Source organism: Pteropus medius, unplaced genomic scaffold (genome assembly GCF_902729225.1).
Source record: "Pteropus medius unplaced genomic scaffold, Ma_sr-lr_union100, whole genome shotgun sequence".
In the NCBI taxonomy this organism is placed as follows: Eukaryota; Metazoa; Chordata; class Mammalia; order Chiroptera; family Pteropodidae; genus Pteropus; species Pteropus medius.
Window position 1 is genome coordinate 10,549,833 of NW_024352787.1, and position 24,112 is coordinate 10,573,944.

The window sequence follows — 24,112 nt, forward strand, 5'->3', positions numbered from 1 at the left end:
ATGACTGCAAATCTACTTTACATACATATACACACATATATAAATGCTTACAAATGATTGACATTAAATTATCAATATAGATTATCTATAGCCAACTTTTTATTTTTTACTTACTTTATTTTTCAACTTTATTAAGATATAATAGACATATGATGGTATGTAAGTTTAAGGTGTACAATGTGTTGATTTGCTACACTTATCCATTTTTTATATTTGGCCATTTCTCTAGGTTTATGCCTACGTGTCATTACCACTCAGCCAGTATGTGTGAAGAAATACAAGGTAATTCTACAATGAATTTAAGCAAAGCATAATTATGAGTTGTGAAAACGTAGAATGCTTCCTCATACCAAATTCAAATATTTAGGTTTCTATTGCTTATGACACCTATGCCATTACGTTCATGACCATATCTAATAGACAGTGGACAATGACCGGTCTTACAGCTGATTCTATGACTGGACTATAACACAGGAGTCTTGTTACCTTGCTCGAGTAAGATCCAGAGGTTTGGTGGCAGCTTGCCTTATCTGACAGCCATTAAAATAGAGTGAATCTCCGTGGGCATAGGGTGCCAGCTGCCCACAGCCACTTCCTATCACTCCACCTTGAATAGTCTCCCAGTTTGCCTCAGTGACTCTTGCTGACTCAAAATTATCTTTAATATAACTGGGAAGATCATGACTGAAAACAGAGCAATCATCACCTAGAGGAAAGGGAAAAATCACAAAAATTAGCTGGAGCAAGCAGATTCATCAAAGACTAAGAACGAGTATTCAGTTTCAGACGTAATCCATGTTATTGTAAGAATGACAAAAAACTCCCAGAAATGTTTCTCTTTTATTTTAGCAATTATTAGCTTATGTTATTGATATCAATCCCATAATCTCTCAGTCAGTGTTTACTGAAATATGTAGGTGCTAATGTATTTCTTGCTTGTGTAAACCTATTATTTAAATACCACAGCATCTGGCCAGGCTTGATGTTTACCAATGATGGGTCCAGTAGGGAGCTGTCACCATGGCATGAGAGGCCAACCTAATTTCTTTTCTCCCAGCATGACTTTGTAGCAGAAAATAAGATAAATCATGTTCTTGTTCTTTCAGCTCTATACTTGAGGATTCTTGACAGCCAAATCTGTATTTTATTCATCACTGGATTCTAGCACCTAGCATTAATACTTAGTACATATAAGATATTCAATAATGAAGTTGGGATAAATAAATGCATAATGAATAAACTGAGAGTGTCTCTCAGACACCATTGACCTGAAATACCAGCATTTAAGTAAGACACTACATTAGCAAATGTGTTTGTGCTTGCATTTCCCCCTGAATAGCCCAACTTTTCTAAATGTCCACAATAGTTCAACATTAAAACGTCATAACTCTGTTGGATCAGGGAAGAGGGGAAATTACAGACATCTAGGACTTTTTGTGAGACATCTGATTTGTTCATTTACTTAAAGTTTAGATTCTCTAGCCGGTATACAGACAGACCCAGCCGGTCTCAGCGATAATGAAACCAGGGGAAAAAGATGACCACTAAGTAATTTCTAAGATATGCAGCAGGCTACATTAATCATACTCATTTCATTTGGAGGCAAGGATATAGCATCAAACAAGAAATCTATCCAGACTCTTACACTGTGCTCTTGGGGAAGTTGCATAATTCTGGTCCCCTTTGGATAAATCTCTCAGCTATGAGAGACAGCAGGGCTGACGGGAAAGAACAACCTGAGTACCGGTCTTCTTTCTGACACTTACTAGCTATGTGATCTTAGGCAAGTTATTTAACCTCCCTGAGTCTCAGTTTCTTTAAGTAAAGTGAGAACAATTACATTATTCATAGCTAACTTACAGAGATATCATAAGCACTAAATGACTCTGCTGAATGAATTGGTGGATGCCATGTAAATAGTAAAACATAAGGCAATGTAAAGATTAACTCAAAGGAGATTTGTTGAGCACTGCTATAAACTCTGAGAATATAATGGTAATTAGGTAAAGTGAACTTTGTAACAATACAGGTGGAAACTTGTTAGAAACATTGCATCAAAGGAAAGCAGGGCCCCAGGCCTTCTAACAGGTGGACACAGCAATTTCTTTGGATGTCAAGAGTTGAGTAGATACTCTGTTCTGAGTACATTCATCCTCTAGAAATTCAAGCAGTAAAAATGTATTTTTTTGAGTCATGAAGGCTTTGTGTGTGTGTGTGTGTGTGTGTGTGTGTGTGTGCGAAGGCAAGCAACTGAGAAACAGACTATTTTGAATCGTCAGGAGGGCAGTTCCAGCTGCTGTTGGGAGAGCCTGTGAGAGAGAAGGAATATTGGCAAAATATTCAGGGATGGGCAGCTAGACCAGCAATGAGAGAGGCCCAGGGGTGGAAATAAAATGTTAGGGGTGGGACGTGGGCAGTGAGTTATATGCAAGATGGAGAATGTCAGGTACTATAGCATTTCTGAGTGGATAAAATTCTACATTAAAAAGTACTTCAAGGGACATAGCATTAAATTATTCCTGATAATTCATTCCAAAGATAACTGTGTTCAGAGAGTGTGTCATCTATCCTGAATCCCTCCGGCTGCAGTTTCTATCTATTTCCTAGTGGTCTTTGCATACACGTTGAGATGAGGAGAACCTCATCCTGTCCTGTATTAAAAACGACAGTCTGGGATTCAGACCTTGGAAACTTTCATCGCAGATGCAGACAGCGCCAGTGGTGCAATATCCGTGGCCACTGCAGAGTTTGGGGCAAGCCTCTCCGATGTACACGTGGTCAATCGCCCAGCTTTGCTTCTCGGTTTCTTCCCCCTTCTGGATCCAGCGGAACTGTGTCGCACTGCAAGTCCCACAGAGAGCAGAAGGGATTGAGTAGGCTGTTATTTCCCATGGCTGCGTCCAGCCTCTAGCCCGGGGAATGGGGACTATTTCTGAGAAAAGGGCTTCCCAAACTTCTCCCTGAAGCACTGATGGCAGAGGTGAGTGAATGTGTACTCCTCAGACTTTGGGAGAAATGCTGTTCTGAAATCTTGTGCCTTCCTTGAAAATTGTATGTGAATTTCCTGTTCTACTGCATAATAAATCTGTGTCCATTTTTCTTATAGAGGTATATCATTTTCTGAATCTTTTGAGTCAAAGGAGCGCTGGGAAGATTGAACTCCACTATGTTTATCCTGTGACTTTTTGTAACCTGACCAACCCTGCATACCCCAGAGAATATTTGTACATGAGATGGGTGCAGCTTTTGGGAGCACAGAACACTGGGGAAGGTCAATTCCACTCTAGGTCTTTGTTTGGGGACCTGTGACTTAGGGCCTGTGATTGAGTTCGGCATGTGCTGTGGTATTAAGTAAAAAAAAACTTAGAAACCCATGAGCAGTTTACAAACATGATCCTATTTCTTCTTGAGACACGCAGTTGCCAGTCTGGGGCATGGGTTGGTGAGAGAAGAGGGGAAAGGGTACTGGGGCTGCAACTAAAACTCCAGCCTCATTTTATCAGCTGTTCTCAGCTCACTATACGAGCTCTGTAGAGATTACTAGATAATTCCACAAAGTTTACATTAGTACACAACCTACCTGGAGGAGACATGGTCAGGAAGCTGAATGGTGATTCTCTTCCAGCTTGAGCTGTTGACAGCATTGTAGATGGTGGCTTCGTGGAACTGGAAGGGGGAGCAGCCGATGCTGTTCGAAGATGAAGGAAGGCACTGAGTCTGTACAAGGTGCCAGGAATCGGACCTGCAGAAACCGAAGAGGTTGCATTAGACAACTCTTAAAAGAAATATAAGACCTAGGTCTTCTGTCAGGGTAATGCTTTGGGGTTGGATTAAATTAAGATATTTCTATGTAAATTTCCTATTTCCTAAACATTTTTATAATTACAAACAATAAAAGAAAAATTGAATATAATTTCACACAAGATATACTCTAACTCTTTATAAGCACATGAATATATTCACAGACAATAGAATAAAATAATAGCATTCATGGTGCTGCATTCTAATGGCTTCCTCCCACTGATATTATTACCAGAAATATACCTGGAGTCAATTAACAAAATTTTCTGTCTAACCAACCTTAACTCACTATAATTCGTTTTTAAAACTGGTCATGGGAGTCAGGCCTATCAACACCATAATAAGGTAACTGCATTTTATTTAATACTGCTACTATGCTTTAGTGGATGTGACTCCGGCTGAAGCATAGTCTGATTTTTCATTGATTTAAATTTTCATTAAGGTTGTTGGAAAGAAACAACATGAATAAAAGAGAGTTCTACTTTAAGGACAAATATAGTGTCTTACTTATTTTAAAATATAAAGTTTGTTGCCTGAAGCCTAGTATGAAAACAGATTTTTCTTGGTTTGAAGAAAAAAGATGAAATAAGACGTATGTATAAATTTTATATCAATAAAATTTGTACATGTGAAATACACATGAACCGACACTTTTTATACAAAAGAGTGCTCCTCTGTAAACAGTTGCCTTAAAAATAGACAACCATTTGAACTGTGTATTCAAGTTTGGGGGAAATGTAACAAGTATTTCACAAACCTTGCATCTTTAGTATACTCCAACATTACAGAATGAAGGTCACCACAAGAAGTAGCTTCACAACCCACCACAATCTAAAACAAATATAAACAATCAATATGTATCAGGCAAGATTAAATAACATCTGTTGCTAATTAGAAATCCCATTTGTCTTAATTGATAAGCAATCAAGAAATATTCAGAGAAGCTTTTACAGAGCAGCCTGCCAGAACACCAAGACTTCAATTAAAGACATGCAATTTTGCATGGAGATGAAAATTAAGGTTAAAAAATACTATTTCTATTTAATTAATTAGTATAGCATATTAATTATAAAATCGAAGAAGATAAATTGGCCAAAAAAAGAGAGAAATATTTGGAGAACAGAAAGAAACTCAAAACATTACTGGTTTAAAACATTTTCAATGATATCCTAACTTCTTTGATGCTACTATTGAATTTTTATTTGAATTAAAAATAACAATTTTTAATTACTTAATATTCATTCTTAGGGTTTTTTCATTTTCATATGAATCAAAGCTTTCCGTATTATATGTGATTAAATATTTAAATAATCAATAATGCATAAATGCCATACAATTTTGGTGATTCAAATTTAAGTCCTAATCATCTATTTAACCAACAAGTTCTATTTCAAGGCTGTTACTGGGGAAGGTTAGTGCTAAAAATTTCAGGCCATACGCTCATGAATAAAACAACTCTGGCTTTGGAGAGAGAATAAGAAGCATATTCCAATAATGGAAATGGAAATCATAAAGGATACAAATAAAATGCTATGCTGTTTCATAAGAAGGAAAGACTGTATTTAAGTGGATTAGAAAGTAATTCATCAGAAGTGGAAGATCTTAATTATTCCAACCACAAAAGAGAAATAACAGTGATGTGATAGAGGTGTTAATGATCACTATAATGGCAATCATATTACAGAACATAAGTGCATCAAGTCACCATGTTGTACAACTTAAATTTACACAATATTATATGTCAAATATATTTCAATTAAAATAAAAGAAAATAATTCATCAAGCAGGGTTCATGTGAGCTGCCCTTTACGCATGGAAGAGTGTGAGAGGTAGAGATAGGAGACAGGTAGAAGGATTGAGTTTGGCAAACTATAAATGTAGTCTGAGGCATGTGGCCTTAATTTGATAGGCAATGGGGTCGTTTTAAAGGTTTATGAGCAGCGGGATGATGAGCTCAGAGCTGTGCTTTGTAAAGTTCAACCTGACTGTGCTATTGAAGACAGATAAGAGTGGATAGAGATTAGAGGTGGAAAGACTCGTTAATAGGCTACTGATTTAATTAGGGCCAGAATGGAGGTTGTAATAGTACAAACAGAGAAGAAGAGATGGGTACCAGGATCACTGGAAATTTGAATTAAAAGGATGCAGTGAATGATTAGATGTGAAAAGTAAAAAATCAAAGACTACTTTAAAATTTAAAGTTGGTGAGTAGGTAAAAGGTAGTGCCAATAATAGAAACAGGAATATCAGAAAGAGGAGCTGGTATGGGGAAGAAAAATATGAAGTTCACTGTTAAGACATGTTGAGTTGAGATGCAATAAGACAAAGCTGTAGAAATGTACACAGGTTACTGAAGTACTGAATTAATTGTGGTGATTCAGTCAAAGTTGGCTATGCAGATTTGAGAATTGGTCTTAAAGATATGATACCTGAAACCAGGGATGAAGGAAATTCCCAATGGTGAGAATGCATGTGGTGCTAGAAGAAAGATGAGAAGTGCTGAGAAATGCTGACATTTAGAGGCTTAAAGGAAGATGAGAGGCCAAAAAGGAGATAAAAGTAGATATTGAGAAGATAAAAGGAGAACTGGCCCCTGCTCAAAAGACAAAGGGGAAACAGAATGTCATGGGCTGGAGAGGGCAAGGACAATAGTGTCAACTGGTACAGAGAGGAAAGGAAAGATGAGGAGTGGGTGTGGGTGAAAGCTGTTACATGTAGTGTTTAGACAGTATATGGTGACTTGAAAAAGTGCAGGTTTAGTGATACTTTAATTATTAAATTTCTGAGGATAAACTCTTTCTTTAAAACAAACTGATTTGGATAGAGAAGAAAATGGGTCTCTTCAGTTCCGGGTTGATAGAAGCAGCAAAAGAGGAGAATGCAAATGACTTAATCAAATATGATGACTTAGATATGGGCCACAGTATGGGCCTGGTAGAGGGAAAGCCTTCACTTTTAAAGAATATGGCTGGGAATGAAAGATAGTAAAATACTAGATATGACTTTGACCTTGGACACCCCTACTTCTAAGGTTTGGGAAAGTAAACTCAAGATTACATCTGAGACATAATACAGTTACATTTCTTGCTGTGTCTCAATATACTTATAGATTTTATCTATGCTCAAATAATCCTACATGATAAAGGGCTTTGTGAAAGATTACTTCTTTTATTTTTAAGATAAAGTCTCTTTTAATGAATGAAATCAATCACTTCCTTATATTTGTCCAAATAAGCATTCTCCCCACACCTCCTTTACCAAATGTAATGCCATACTTTGTTAGGAAGAGCCACTTCCCCCTACCTTAAACTGCATCATGTATCCTGGCTGTATAATGAGCTCTCTGGAGGAGAGCACATTGTGGGTCTTGTCTTTCTTTTTATTTGGCCAGTAGAGGTGGAAGGATGGATTGCCACAGAATCCTGCTGTCCTTACTGCATTAGGGTAAAAACTCCAGTTTTCTTCATGGGAAGTGCCTTCTGTTAAGGTAAATGGGAAGTAATGTGATATGTTATTCTCTTGAACTGACTGGCTTATTGTTGAATTACTTGAATGTCTATGCTCTAGCTCTTTGCTTACCCTTTAAGATTAATTTTTATTTTATTCAATTGGAATAAACATACATCTAAGATGAGAAATCAAATGTAGAAAAGATTAGTAAGTGCTAGTACTATTACCCAACTTCAAAAATGTAATTGCTAGTCTGGGTAACTCCCGCCATTGCAAAATTATTCTTGGTACACTTTTAAATCAATGCAATGTGTATCTGCAGTACAGAAAGTCTCAAAGAGATGAAAATTACTTTGGGGTATTAAAATTTCAAATTATACTTAGAGCTAGACATTCTGTCTTTAACAGGATTTATTAAATTCTCAGTTGACATTTGAACAAACTACCAACCTTGAAGATTTATAAACTGCTGGGCAAAATAATAGCTAACATTTGTTGAGCATTAAATATGTGCTAGGCACTCTTCTAAATGCTTTTCAAGTAATTCATTCAAAGACATAAGCAGACAAATGGTTCACAGGAAAGACTGTTCAATGTTTTGTTTCTTACCATCATCAAAAGTGTCAACCAGTTGACTGGGATTGATTTCTGCTCCACCAATCAAAATGTTGTCTAGGGCCCACTGAGCACGCTCCACCCCGGAGACCACAAGCCCATTGCTCATGACAAAAGGCTGCCACCAGCGAAGTCGAGTAGTATTGGTGAGGGCATCCTCGGGAAGAAGTATGTAGTCATGTCTAACAGAAATGTATTTCTGATAATCCATCTCATGGAGCAAAGTCCATGTAATTCCTATAATAACAAATATATTGACATAGTAACATATCTGGAAAAAATCCTCTCAACCACCAGTATACTGCAGCTACTATAAGCTTCCCAAAGAAATCTGCAACCAGGTAATGAGAATTGATTTCACTGACTTTAATGTCAGTGTTCACTACTTATAAATATTGTTGCAAAAAGAGGCTGATGATATATATGAGGGGAAGGGTATTTAGAAATACTTGACCAGATATATAAATACTAAAGTAAAAATTATATATTTTATGTTTTTAAAATTTTTAGATTCCTACATGCATTATTTCTCATAAATAATAAGATACACCCATGTTTTGCATATTTCTAGCCAAGAACTCCTAGTATTTTAAAACATAGCTATTATAATTCCATACAACTTGTGATTTATTGGACTGGCATAAAGTTTCCCTCTTAATAATTGATAAGACTGAGATGTTTAAATTACTTAAAACAGCTTTTTAATACTACAAAATACTTTAGGGCCATCTATTTATCTGCTAGTTATTGAGAATAATATCTTTCTGCCAAAGCTGATTTTCTAAAGACTTCCTGGTTTTACTGGTCTGCTTTCAGCTACTTCAAAATAATAAAATAATTTTGTGAAAATAGTATATGACATACACACCAATTCAGATTATCTTCTTTCACAATTAATAAAGTTTTCTTGTAGATTCTCTCAGCATTTATTACATGCTTGTTCATACAAAAAATTTTTTAAAACACTTTAAAAGATGTTTTTAAAGTGAACTTTTACTTGGAAAACTATAAAAATTCTTTCTTAATTGTATTATTTATAATTAAGCTTCAGTTAAGCACAGAGATTATTTTCTTTACACATAAACTTTGAAGCTTATTTTTTTAATGTGATTTCTCCTGTCCCTTTTTTGTGTAGATTTTGCCTAATACAGAAGTCACATGCATGAACTGTGTAACGCAACTAAGATCTGTAACTTTCTTTCTGTAACTTTCACTATTCACATTGCAGCGTCAGCAATGCTTTGCAGAACTTTTATGAGGGGCATTGGATGGAATTTGGGAGTCTGCTCCAAGGCATGGCTTTCACCCCTGAAACGTGCCTCCATCGGTAGAGTAGTCCAACAGCACGCCTTCCTTCCGGCAGATGGGCCGATGGCAGGAGGTCATGTTGTTCTCACTACCGATGCGCCCCCAGTATTGCAGGAATCTGAATGCAAGCACATATTATCCATTAGAATAGTTAACAATTAATAGTAGTCTACCCAAGTCCTGGATAACAACTTCTTCCACTTCTGTTCCTTGCTTTGGGGAACAATTTGCTAAGTTGTGATGACAATAACCAAAAAATGACTTACTTTGCCCCTCTGAGATCCAAATCTTGAGTGATAGCTTGTCTCACTGTGGATCCCCCAAAATAGAGTGCAGTGTCCTCGGCAAGAATCCCACACTCGGTACAAGTACTCCCACCTTCTAAGGACATCCATAAATCAGGCTTGATCTCTTCACTGTCAAAGCGTTCTTTCAGGAATGTCTGGGGAAAAAAAAGTGGCAATTGGTTAAAAGTAACAATTTCAGATAATAATTATGAAATAGTTAAGACAATACAGAGTTACATCTTGGATTTTACAAAATTAGAGCTGGTTCAAATGCTTTTCCAAAGATATTATTAAAAAAAATAGGATATCGTCACAATATGCTTTTCTATCATATAGTGAAGATCATTTAAACTGCTTAATGTTTACTAACTGGAATTTAAAGTCTAGAGAGAATCTTAAAACAATGATAAGGTTGAGAAGAAATACTAATATTCCTATTTGTAAAAAGTTACTTAAGAATATATTCCCTAAATGTTTTATTTATATGATATGCAAAAGTACTATTGTAATTTATTATAATATTATAAAACATGAACTAAAAAATGAAAATTCAAAGAAATAAGATAAAGCAAAACAGATGTTCTAGCACTTTTCCCCCTAACATTTCCTAGCAATGGTCTTTTTCCCCCCAGGAGTGTGTGCCCCAACCACGGAGACAGCTTTAGGCAACCATGACCCTTCAGTTTCTACCAGAGTGAACTTAGAATGTCTATGTGGTTAGGTAGGGATATTGAAACCAAAGCTTTCTCTATGAAGTCAAAAGAAAGTCAAACTTGAAAGGCAATTTGAAAGACTTTTCACATGTTTATCAGGGCCAAGATTCAGGATGATGGGGAGAAGTACTCGAAATCTAGAATAAAATATTTTCCTTGGGTCTCTAGTTTACCCTTTTAACAAAAAAATAACCACAATCAGGAATAGTCTATTTTCCTGAGTAGGTAATTAAATATTAGGGTATGGAAACATTTTATGTCAAATGATTTCATCCCTTCACATCATAGTAAGATCTTGATTTTTCTATTCATTTTGCCCATAGTACATTCATTTTGTCCCTTTTGCATTGGGTTGAGGCACCTGATTTTTTTTAATGGTATAAACATGATAGTAATTTGTCATAATTGTAATTGCAGTAATTATATATAGAAAAACTGCATTTTTTTTTCATTTAAGAGTGTTGTCTAGTTGCTATTTAATTGTATAGTTAAAATGATTTAATTAGACCCTCTTTTCTTCAAACTTAGAACATAACCACCTCTATGGTATAAGACGTGTAGTTACATGTCAATCTTACCTTACTTCACTGATGTTAGTAAATAAATGCAATTTTAAAAATGAAGATTTACATGTCAGACACTAGAGGCAGAAGCCACACATCATTGACTGTGTAGACTCTCATTGAAAAAATAAGAGTTCATAATATAGATCTGTACAACTTGTTATTCAACTGAGGAATGCTAATGAAATTTGAATGTCATGAAAGAAAACTAGATTTTTTTTAGTTTATTCAGTACTTATGGCTATGTTTCTCACATTGTAATCTCATTTGATAACAAATAGACTAACGGCTTCAGACATAAGTAAGCATTGCTCTAATTTTATTTTTTTAATTTAGCAATTCCAACGTTGTTGAAATGTTATAGAAAAAAAATGGACAAAACAGGTTTTATTTACATTGTTTGCCTTTTATATGTTTGATTTCAATCACTTGTGCTTTTTTAGCCTAGTCATTTTTCTGTTATTGTGATAATGAATGTACTATATTTATTTACAGAAATAGAATGCACATATGGCAACTGTGTTGGGAACTATATTTTCTTTGCATATTAAATAATGATATAACAGCTGAAGTTTCCAAGAATGACCTCTCTATTCTTAATACACAACAATATTTCAGCAATCAGCAAATCAGAACACTGAATTTTCTGAACAAAAATTCAGGTACTGTTTAGTCCTTTTTGAAAATTTATTCTTTTGTTTTATTTTTGTGATAATTTTATGTGCTTTATTTCATAACAACAACAGTATTCTCCTTCAAACAATATATCTACTGAAAAAGTAAAGGTGGCTTAAAACTGATTTTAAATAAAGAATCTGCTTTAAAAAAAAAGCAGAGTATTTATGTTCTTTAATCTATTCAGTCTGGTTAATTTATGAATTGGTAAATTGTACTAGAACGTAATCCTAATACTCTTATAACTAAGAAACCTAAGACATATTTTTTTAGTTTCCATTCAAAGGATTTATTTACAGGGGGCCCCAAAAAACACTGTTACAAATTATTACTCTCACACTTGAGTTGGTTCTTAAGGCCTGGCTTGCAATGTGAGTGAGTGCTTCCATCAGGAGCTTTGTCATTACCTTCAGAGTGTGAGTCAAGTAGCAGTTGGGCCCGGAGTATCCTGGATCACAGACGCACTGTTCCTTTAAGCAATCTCCATGGCCCCTGCAGTTGTCCAAGCATCCAGGGCCCAGATAGAAATTATCAATTGCCCACTGCATATCTGAGTACTTCTGATAAAACCTAAACCTTACTGGACTATTGGCAACACAAAAGCAACACAAAAACAAAAGTTAACTTTATTCAGGTCCATTTTCCCATGTGTGTATTCAGTGCACAAGAGAAAAAACATTTAAGACACTCTGACAGAATGAAATGGGTTAATCAAAAATGTTTTCCAACTGCCATTATCTACTTCTAGTCATGAAACTTTAAATTCAGTTTTACTTAAATTTTATGATATACGCGCAAACTTGTAAAACAAAATGAAAATACAGTGAAATCTCTATTTCAAGCAATAGGAACATTTTAAAACACAAAATTATCATAAATCAGGAGTCCAGTGGTTGCATCACAATTAAGTTTCATTAATTACATTTCTGAAATTGCACAGAAGGTGAGTGAATCCTTTGGCAGAGCCTTGTCAACATACATCCAGCCCTTAGGTGGTTGGGAAACAGAAACTTCTAAATCGCCCAAAGATAATCAGAGTAACTATGCTAATTAGAAAACAATTTTGAAAGGGTTATATTAAAGGACATTTTCCTGAGATTTTAATTTCATCATTGTTCTTCTCTGCCTTTTGGGGAAAATACAAATCTCATAATTAACCTTATTTATATTAAAATACCCCACACTATGTTTCTGTAAAGAGTCTAAAGTGTATGATGGACTTTCTGGGGTGACATCAATGTTCGGTATCTTGTTTTATGTGATGGTTACATGGGTTACACAATGGTAAGAGCTCATTGCACTCAACAATTAAGATGTGCACATTTTACTGAATGTAAATTATACTTCCTTATAAAAAAGGAGAGAAAAGGAAGGGTAAGACAAGGCAAGGATATTGTGGTGGGTCCCAGCATGCATTTTATCCCAGAGGAGTCAAATGAGATAATTATCATAATATAATTCCCTTAACTATTGACTAAGGAATGGGCATTCTAGAGCTAATCTGTACCAATGGGATGCAAAGAGGTGCTTGCTCTGGCTCTGTATGAAGAAAAGCAACTCTCTTTCTCTCTCATTGGATATAGGTAAGGATGCATTCTGCTCTAGTTTTCTGAAAGTCATATATGTTCATGAGGGGAACCAGCCCGAAGGCTGACAGTGGCCAATGTGTGGACAGTGGAACAAAGTGTAAGAATGAGTGTAATAAATATAATTTCCTTGAAGACATTGTTGAGTTTCTGAATCAACCAGCCCTAGAGTCCATTTAACTTGCATTTTTCTCCATTATAGATTTAATACATTTTATTTTAAATGAGCCCAGTTTGGATTTTAATTGAGCTAATTGGGTTTTCTGTTACCTGCAGCTGAAAGCATTCTAATTTAGCTTTCTAGCACGTTAATTGACTAAGCCCTTTACATTTGTTCTAGAGAACTGTGAGTGGTCATGTAGTAAATGGTATCTATGGGACATTGGAATAGCTATGTGTAAGCGCCTAATTCACAGGTTCTATATGTTCTGATTATATATCGTAATTCTGTTTTACAGGAAAGTTTTTCATTTAGCTACACTCTATGATTCATATGTTGGAGGTTCACCTCTCATTTTCTTTAATGTATCTTTTTCTCCAATTTTATAGGCGAAGAGAAATCTTTTCTAATTGCCTTAAATTAACTTATCCACAGACTTTTTAGAGAACAATTTAATCGTTTGGATCACCACTCCTCCAGGCTAATTACTTTTCACTGCAGGTGCAGAACATAATGCTTTGATAAGAGAAAAATGAAACCTACAAATTGCACCTGTACAAATAGCACGAAGATTTAGGATTTGTACAAACAGCATGATGAGTTAGGATTTGCTTCTGGCTCCATCTATCATGCATTGACAAAGCAGTAATGTGGAAAGCATAGGATGCATGGTGGACCACAGTCTACAAGATCTATAAGGTAACATACACCTTTTCATTTGGTTCGGAGGCCATCACTATCACTCTGTCCCCATTTGCTGATCCTGAGGTGTGAAATATAAACGGGCCTGCTAAGGCCCATCTTGACAAGTCTGAGAATTACAACTTGAAGTCTCCTTGAGTTAGCTCATCATGGAGGTCACCGATTAGAGAACCTTAGAGTTAGGGAGGAAGAGAACATTTTACCCACAATTACACAGAATTTCAGGCTCAACAACAGTGTCCCTAATCTAATTCTGTATGCTTGGAACCAGGCCTTACTTACTTGCCCACTAAGCCTTCAGGGAGCGGGTAGGAGATCCTTTTCCATCCTCTAGTTGGAAAGAATACAGATGGCTGAGAAACACTTCCAGAGCATTTTGGGTCTGCAGGTAAGCACTGAGGGACCAGATAATTCCAGCTTACACCAAAATCAGTAGAATATTGTACATGAATTTGATGCTGGGCAACTTTTTCAGATACTTTACAACCAACAGAGATCTAATAAAGAGAGATGCAAGACTGTTAAGATATTAAACCCATATTATATATTTTTGCTCTAAAAACTTGGCAGCAAGAAAGCTGCTCATCATATGAACACTATACCACATCCATCTCATATTTTCAAGTTTATTATTTGCTCTGCTGATGGGTGGGGAACTCAATATGGTTGCCCAAGGTGACAAATTATGGAAAGTGACAAATATATTGTGCAAGAAGTTTGGAGAGAAGCTGAAACCTATGCTTCTGCCATGGCTGGCTGATTGCCTTGGAAGGCCTGGGCCCTCTCTTACAAATTGTTGTTTGTTATGCTAATGGTCTGGCACTTCTGTTTGGCAGAATGCTTGACCAAGAAGGATGACTAACAGCTTTACGAAGTTTACTATTTTGTCCCACAATTTATGATTCTCAATCAATCACTTTCAGTTCCAAGTAGGATGCAATGAAGTGATAACAGAAGGTACTTTTAATAAGGCACAACACCTTTTCTTGATAGAGACAGCCATAATTCGATGTTTGTTGCTAATACAGTGGAACTGAGGTAGACAAAATAAATTAGTTGACATAAGATCTTGGCCAAAATCTTAGCCAATATTAATGTTGGCATTAATGCTAATCATGCCTTTGTAGTCCATAATTTTCTTCCTTCGGAAACATCAAAATGCTCTTGTAAAAAGGTAGATATAACAATAAAAGCTTTAATCTTCTCTTAAAGGAAAAAAACCTGCCTAAGCCATATAATGATTTAACTCAGAGAACTGGACTTAGTAGTTTACATTTTTATCAATATCTGCTCTATTGGTATTTAACTCTGAGCAGAAACAACCTTACTCTTATGAAATGTTTACCTTGAAATAGTTCAGGAATAAAATACTTTAAATCATTAAGTTACATATAGTTGAATTGTATATTACCCTTAATATTAAACTTCATTTTTCAAAGTATACATTAAGTCAGTAACACATTAGATGATCTTTACCTCTATGATTTTTTTCATTTTTATATTATTAGTATATGGCTATTTATGTAATTAAGATCATAACATTTTCACCTTGAATTGCATGATCCAGCTTTCAGTGGGAGTCAAGTCGTGGGTCACTGCATACACTTCTCTTCCATCATGACTGCCACAAATCATGACACCATCGGGGGAGTCACAGAACCTTTCTACTGTACAATCATCATGGAATAGCCAATGCTCATTCACTTAAAAAAATTAAAAGACAAAAATTTTATGACAAAAAAACGCTTGAAGCAAATTTTTCACTTTAAGCAAAATCTAGAATTAAGTGGAAATCTCTCTTACATACAATCCACAGAGAAAACACTAATATAAGCACATCATTTTAGGAACATGGACACTGGGAGGTTGAGATATATCTACTATCTGATATTAGGAAGTCTATATTTGGAAAAAAAGTGTGTATGGTATATGTTGTGTATGAAAATCAAAGGGAAATATATAATTTTTTTTCTGACAGATATTTAACTTTTAGGCAGGATTTAAAGAAGGAGAAAAAATTTTAGTCATATGATAAGAAAGTGAGTTAGCTACTTCTACTCAAATTCTGATAGTGCTATCTGGGTAATTAAAAAACTTTTAATAGTCAAATTCATAGAACCAGAGAGTAGAATAGTGGTTACCAGGGGCTGCTGGGAGGCAGAAATGGAGAAGTGGCAGTCAAAGGGTATAAAGTATCAGTATTGCAAGACAAATAAGCTCTGGAGATCTACTGTACAACATAGGGCCTTTAGTTAATAATATGTATTATATCCTTAAAAATTTGCTAAGAGAGTAGATCTTATATTAAGTGCTCTTATGATAACACAAAAATCAATATTAATAGAGGAAAAGGGTACGGAAGAAAACTTTTGGAGGTGATTGATAAATTTATGGCTTTGATTGTAGTGACGGTTTTTCATGGGTGTATACTTGCCTGCAAACTCATCAAGTTGTATGCATTAAATACCTATAGATTTTTGTATGTCAATTATACCTCAATAAAGTGATATAAAAAAAGCTTGTAAGAGTCTAAGGACAATTAAGCAGCAAAGTTATAACTTGATTAGTGCGAAGTAAATCCTATTTTCTCTGTTATACACACACACACACAAAATTCCTTTTCTCTTCTGTGTTTTTAACATCATGACTTTATCTTAGAAAGGTTAAAAATTAAACATATCCATAAGTTGCATCTAATTCATGTTATACATTAATTTTATAGGTTCAATTTTTCTCTGAAAATTTCCTGGTTATCTCCAGTATTTGCAGTGGAGATGAACAAATGGGTGCAACCTGAGGCCACTGTGAATGTCCTCAGAGGATTTGGAGAAGAGACCTAACAATTTAATTAGAATTCGGCCTTCATCTGTGTTCTGTCCTTTTGATTTTGTTTGAGCATGACATATACCTGAAGAACAAGCAGTTTATTTCTGGGACTCGAATGACTACTCCAACGCCATTGTCTGTTAGTTTTCATTCCACAGGATTTGGACCTACATTTAATCCTACATTACAGATATAGGACTCAAGAAATTTGATTCCAACAAGAATACCCTGAGTCAGTTTATTCTGGGCTACATATGTTATTTCATGCTACATTTAATCAACTAACTCATCAATCTCTTCTGCAATATCACAAACTATTTCTGTAAGTAGGTATTAGTTTATAAGAATACCATTTTGGTAAGACTAGAAGAAGGTAGAAAATTTGTTCCTTCGATTGTACATTACCAATTAAGCCTAAAGTAAAAATCAATATTTTAGGTACTTGAAAAAATAATCTGTATTTGCTTTTATTCATATAGAAGCAGTATTTTAATTGTTCTGATTATAAGCTCATTATGTAAAACATTACACAGGAAAAAAAATGAATAATTTAGCTAACTTCTGAACCAGATCTACGTAAGTAAACCTTCTTAATAACCTTGTTAAGAGAATAATACTTGGTAGTGGTGAAGAACATTTTAAGCTTTTCCTATTTAAAAAGATAATTTTTATTAAATATTTGTACTTGTACCACTGTACCAGGTGATATAGTAATAAATGTATGAATGAGAATAATTAATCTAAATATTCAACAATGTCAAATGGTAAAAAAATGCTAAAGTGAAATATTATATAGCTATTAAAATGGTATTTTCAAAGATACTTAAGGACATGGGGAAGTGATCAGGATTTAATTCTAAATTTTCAGGCTACAATATATGTATAATCTAGGATTTAAATATGTTAAAAATGTTTATATAAAGACATAGAAAAAAAGACTATGAAAAATACCAAAATATTGATAATGGTTATTCTCTGGGTGATTTTTACTTTTATCTTCATGATTTTCTATATTTTCTCGATTTCACACTTTAAACATGTATTATTTTATAATACTACATTAATAATTAAGTATTTAAAATTATTAAAATGCCTCAAATTTCAATTTTCAGCATACGTTTAATTCTTCTTGAAGGTTTTTATCAGTCTTGTTATTGCAAAATATATGTCTTTCTATACAAGATTCTGGGGCCAATTTGTGACATAGTCCCAAAATCTGATAAATCTATGGTCGTATATTATATCTATTTTCACTGTTCCGATAACACTTACAGTGTTGGTGAGACATATAATTAAATGTCACTACTTGATTGGAAGATACCATGTTTTATGTAAATAAGCACAGATGTAGCATAACAAAGCTAAAACCTAATATAAAGCACAACTTAAAAATAAGGTAACAAAAAAAGTGTCATGAAATGAAAAGGAAACAAGACACTGAAAATAAGAATAGCATGGATTTCTGGTCAAGATGGAGTAGGTAAAGGCTGTGCTTACCTCCTCTCGTGACTACGTAAAAATTACAACTAAACTACAGAACAACCATCATTGAGAACTACCTGAAGTCTAGCTGAACAGAAGTCCTACAACTGGGGACTTTATAGAAGAAGCTACCTCGAGACTGGAAGGTGGGCCAAGATGTGGAACAGGCTGATCCTACATCCATGTGTGGCAGCTGAGAATCGGGAGGGATATCTTGGCTGCGGATGTCCTCTTGACAAGCGAGGGGGTCCCAGCCCCATACCAGGCTCCCCAGCCCAGAGTTTTAGTGGGAGAAAAGAAGTCTCCACAACTTCTGGCTGTGAAAACCAGTGGAGATTGTGGCTGAGTGAGATGAAGGGCTGCCTGGAGTCCTAGGCATTTCTCTTAGAGGGCCAGTACATGGACTTACTTGCTGATGGACTCACTCATTCTGAGCTCCAGAGCTGAGCCAGCAGCTTGAAAGACACTGGGGACATACAGGGAGGAACTGAACTATCCAGCTTCAGGGAGAGAGCGAGAGGGATAGCTTTCTCCCAGACAGAGAGCTAGAGGGATAGCTTTCTCCCAGACAGAAGTGCTGGCAAAAGCCACTGTTTCTTTGTTCAGACTTAATTTGCTGCCTAAAAGAGACTCACTTCAGATCAAAAGACACAGACAGACTGAAAGTAAAGGGATAGAAAAAGATAGCTCATGAAAATAGAAACTTACAAACAAAATAATCTGGGGTAGCAATACTTATGCCAGACAAAATAGATTTTAACACAAGAGACAAAGAAAGACCCAGTAACCCCACTTTTGGATATTAATTCAAAGGAAGTAAAAACACTACTTTGAAGGGACATGTGCATCCATATATTCATTAAAACATTATTTACAAATAGCCAAGATATGGAGTCAACCTGGGTGTCCATCAATAGATGAATAGATAAAGAAGATGTGTACATACATATGATGGAATATGACTCAGCCACAAAAAAGTGGACCTAAAGGGTATTGTGCTGAGTAGAGTAAGTCAGACAGAGAAGAACAAATACCATATGGTTTCACTTATATGTGGAGTCCAAAAACAAAACAAACAAACAAACAAACAAACAAACAAAACAGATATAAACCCAAATACAGAGAACATATTTATGGTTGCCAGATGGGATGGAGTTGTGGGGGCTGAAAAAGAAGAAATTAAGAATTACAAATTGGTAGTTAGAAAAAGTCATGGGAAGATAAAGTATAACATAAGGAATATAGTCAATAATATTGTAATAACTATGTATGGTGTCAGATGGGTACTAGATTTATTGGGTGATCACTTCGTCAGTTATATAAATGTCTAATCACTATGTCGTACACCTGAAACAAATATAATATTGTATGTCAACTGTAATTGAAAAATTAAATTATTTAAAAAAAAATAAGAAAATAAGAATAGCAGGGAGAGATCCTTGCTAGTTCACCAGGATCACTGAGCTACTCCTATTGAGAATGCAGAGTAACAAGCAAGACCTTGGACACTCTCTGAAACATTAAACGTCATCACAGATGCATCTGATATGTAGGAAAACAAAACACTCGTCTTTGGATATTAAAACACGTGACCAGCAAATGCTGGCTTTCTATCCAAAGTAGAAAACAGAAAACAGAAATGAAAATTTTCTAAAAACAATTATCCTGCTAACAAAATTATAAAATTTTATTAAAACACACTTGAATGTAAGAAAAAAATTAGTTATAATGTAAAGCAGGAAGGTCGAGAGAAACAAAAAGGTGGCATCCCTTTCACTGTTCCTGTAGCATTTGAGAATCTGTAAAAGGTTTGGCATTCCATTCTTTTGAAAAGACCCAAATCCAAACTACATTTTCACTGGATTTTACTTAGCATTAGTGAAAAATTTACCTTCAGTTTTGTCCTCCATAAATATGTCAAAAGCAATTCTCCCGACAGGGCCAGCGTCTGCAGGGGACCGCTCGTGCTGGGGCACTGGAGCACTGCTGAAGGTGTCCAGCATGACTGTCCTTTGGTCAGCAGAGCCTGAGATAAGGACATTGTCGATGGCCCAGTCGTTCTGATCCAGGCCGTCGTGTCTTGGCTGCCACCAGCGGAAGCGAGTAGCGATCTCTTTAGCATCAGGAGGCAGAAGGATATTCACAAATCTGTAAGAAAATAATGATGGGGGTGGGAAAAAGTCTTCTCAGATGTCTCATGTTAATGAAAGACTTATAACCATATCACGTGGTAAGTGAAGAGAGGCCATTGGCTAAAATAATTTTTAAAAACCATGATGAGCTGAATTGATTTTATAGTCTCTCAAGTCACTAAACTGAGGAAACAGAATGTGAACAAATTCAAGCATCCTGGAACTACTGACTTACACTAACTGTCCTTGGGCAGTCCCTAGAGCAACTCCATCTGCTGGCCTGGGGTCTGTCTGGATCTGTAGGCCTAAAGTACAGGCAAAATGGACTTTTTTCCTGTGACCCAGGAGTTAATTTCATCTGTTTCCTTCTCCTGCCTCCTTGATTTCATTCTATTCCAATAACTACCGGCAATTTGCTTGGAATATGGACACTAGATTGTGGCAGAATGTTTGGGCTCTCAGCTTAAGCATACTAGGCTGTATGTAATTACTTTATTGGTTGTCTGTGGTTTGACACTGACTTTATGTTTTACTGAAAACATTATACTAAGAGATGCTGAGTGAGAACTGTGGACTAAAAAGCCCAGCATGTCAACCCTGACTCAGTCACCAAGGACAGGCATGGGAAAACATGGCTCTATGCTCCAACATGAACCTTAACAAGCTAGAAATAAGGTCTAAAATACCCCTTAATCACAATTATGCATTTAAATCCCAGGAATATACCAAACTCTTTCAACCTTATATTCAAAACTCAAAGTCTGTTGTGAAAAATAATTTCCTGAGGTTTACTCTCCTCTGCATAAAGTCTCATCTTTTTATCCATGCTAATTTACCTCCATTACTTTCAAAGGTTACCTCTTAGTATTAGCACTCCAGGACAGGGCCAACAGGCCCAAGTCTGTCCTGTGAAGAACCCTTAAGCTGAGGGCTTCGATAACGCCCCTTTAGTTTCCGTCTTTCACATGCAAGAGTTTTTGTTATTTCAGTTTTGTTTATACAGTATCTCCTTGTTGGTTTTATTTTCTCTTCTTCTTCTGCTCTCCTCCTCCCCCTTCCTCCTCCTTGTCTTTCTTGAGGTATAGTGACCAGATTAGTAGGCAGGATTCCAATTGGGGATCAATCAAGATCCATTCAAAGCTAGGATGCTTTTAGTTGGATTTCTAGTACCTGGATTTTAAATACTTTTTACGATTATGTCCATCATTTTGTGCAGCCTTTTGGGCCATGACAGCTTAATGGATCTTGGTGTCAGGGAAGGAAAGTGTAGATCTTGACTCTAGATCCTTACCTGTGTAGTTCCTGGCTGTTTAGAGACAAACAATCTTTAGGCAAATAATCTTTTCCAAAGTTTGTTTCCATACACATCTCAATTTTGAAGATCACCTGTACCTCTCCCTACCCTCCCTTAGTATGCTCATCTTGTAAGACCTTTTTATATTTTATCTCCATTGCTGTGACATGTTTAATTAACATTTTTAAATGTATTAAATTATGTCAGAAATCTATTTGTTCCTGGAGGCGAGATTTCATTCATCTGTGCTCAGTAAATTGTTGTTAAACCAAAATAATTTCTTGTTCCTCCAACACGTGTACTTTTGTGCCTCTTCTCTCACTTCCCCCTACCATGTCCCCTCCAGGGCAATGATTTTTATTTTTACCCAGAGCAATGATTTTTATTTTTCTTTCTAAATTAGTTTCCTTTCTCTGATAAATCCTTGACAACATTTTAAAAATCTCTGGAGTAGAAATTTATCAAAGGCCACTAAAAGTTTGAATAAATTATGATCACTGTTCCTATCTTGGTCAATTTGTTTCTCTTTCAGAAAACTAAAGTAGATTAAACAGTTATGCTTTTATCCTTCAGAAAGATAACTTCCTTCTCTCTGTATATTATGCTTTTTAAGTGTTCAGGAACTCACACTTGAGAGTCTTTATCACTTCCTCCATAAGGACCAAGAAAATGGTTTACTTTGCCTGTCTATTATCTGCTACTGATAGATAAGCACATTTTTTTTGCACTATTACACTGTGTACAACTTAGATTCTATTGGAATCCTTTATTGATGTCCAACTTTAATGCAAGTTCAGGATTTAAAAGTTCTGCTTATGATAGAGATTGCTGGCATTTCTTCAACTGCCATTTCCCCCTTCTTCCTTTATAACTGGAGCCCATATTTTTAATGAGGTGAATAGTCGCCCAGAATACAGATGATGTGCCCAGACTCACTTTCATCTGGGTATGTCTCTGTGACTAAGTCCTGGCTACTAGAATGTGAACAGAACTATGGGCAACTGTTAAGAAATGTCCTTAAAGAGAGACAGCACACCCTTCTTGCCCCTCCTCCTTCCTGCTGGCTGGAATGTGGAGGAGCGAGAATCGCCCTTTTGGACCATGAGATGGAGTTTATGTGTTGAGTGTGGCAGAAGGTCAAGGAGAGGAAACCTGGTGCTTGTAGAACCACTGTAGCAGCCCTGGGCTATTTTCTTCTAGATCTAATTTACATAAGAGGAAAAAACCTTTTAAGTTATTTTGGGTGTTCTGTCACTCATAGATGAATTTATTTTTAACTGATACATTAAATTTAAATGATTATTTACAAGATTCTTTGTTTTTATTTTACCTAAACTGGTTTGCCATGAGCTGAGGGATTATCTATATTTCTTGTCTCTTTTTGGTCCTTGTACTTATTCTTGATCGGGCTGTATTCATTCTTCCTCTACTCTCCTTTTCCTTCTCTTCTGCTCTGCTCGCCTCTAAACTCTTTTTCTCTCTTGTCTTACCCACCTCTTCCTTATTCTTCTCTTCCTGCTTCAATAAATATGTTCTCTTCCTCTTTAACAAACTTTTTGGCTTTTCTCAGTCACATTCATTGCTTTTTTTCCCTTTAAGAATATATATATTTTAAATGACCCCCACGCTATGTTTATTCAGAGTTTTTTAATAAGAAATTTAAAACTGGATTCAAGGCTTACATTTTATTGTGTTTATTTTCTAGCCTCTAATCATCTAAAATGGAGTGAACACTGAATAAACAAATAAACAAACAAAGATATAAATAATTTATGTTTCTATTTTCTTAAAACGTTGTTGAACTTAATCATCACATAATCATGAATTTATATGGGTTTTTGAACAGGCATTGTGATAGCATATTTTATCTTCTTCTAGGATTTAAAAACTATTTGGTCTTAAAATAAAAATTCAAACTAGCTGTTTATCCATCTCAAAAACCTTATTTTCATGTCACTCTCAGGCACCCTGTGCTGATGAGTAAGACTGAGGTTCCCTTTGGTTCCTGTGATTGATTACTGGTAGGCCTTACCAAGCATCTTTGCTAATCATACTAGTTATTAGAGATAAAAGAAAATACAAACCCAGGTTTACTGTACTGGTCATAGAAAATTTCCATGAGCAGATTCCAGGTAATGCCTCCATTGACAGAATATTCCAAGAGAACACCTTGGTTACGGTTGTTTGGTGTAATCAGGCATCCGTACATGAAGTAAAATTGGATAAACTCAGCATTAGTGAGGTTTAGATCCACAGTGACTAACAGTCGACTGCAACCCTAAGGAAAAGAAGCAGAATGCAACAGAACAGTGATAAAGAATTGTGATCACAGGTTATAGGTTTGCTCCAGTTTTCATTCTTTTTATTTTCCTTTTGTAATACAAGTCATATGCTATCGTAATACTGATTTTATCATCTCTCCTGTTATACTAGCTTCTAGGATGGCCTCTAGCACACAGTAGGTACGTAACAAATATTTGCCGAACTTTGAAATTTCAGTATTAGAACTTACTTACAA

At 35.6% G+C, this 24,112-nt stretch overlaps 1 protein-coding gene across 2 annotated transcripts in view; it reads right to left on the reverse strand.

Moving 5' to 3' along the window:
* Nucleotides 1-24,112, reverse strand: part of RELN (reelin) — a 458,093-nt gene that overhangs the window by 13,557 nt on the left and 420,424 nt on the right. For both annotated transcript variants that reach the window (XM_039849355.1, XM_039849356.1), the window contains 13 exons: nt 23,679-23,872; nt 20,060-20,316; nt 15,409-15,563; nt 14,143-14,357; nt 11,820-11,997; nt 9,441-9,616; nt 9,186-9,292; nt 7,861-8,103; nt 7,105-7,280; nt 4,559-4,632; nt 3,581-3,742; nt 2,684-2,841; nt 487-706 (listed from right to left, as the gene is read on the reverse strand). In XM_039849355.1, the coding sequence (XP_039705289.1) occupies nt 487-706; nt 2,684-2,841; nt 3,581-3,742; nt 4,559-4,632; nt 7,105-7,280; nt 7,861-8,103; nt 9,186-9,292; nt 9,441-9,616; nt 11,820-11,997; nt 14,143-14,357; nt 15,409-15,563; nt 20,060-20,316; nt 23,679-23,872 (2,315 nt within the window). The remainder of the gene's footprint in view (nt 1-486; nt 707-2,683; nt 2,842-3,580; nt 3,743-4,558; nt 4,633-7,104; nt 7,281-7,860; nt 8,104-9,185; nt 9,293-9,440; nt 9,617-11,819; nt 11,998-14,142; nt 14,358-15,408; nt 15,564-20,059; nt 20,317-23,678; nt 23,873-24,112) is intronic.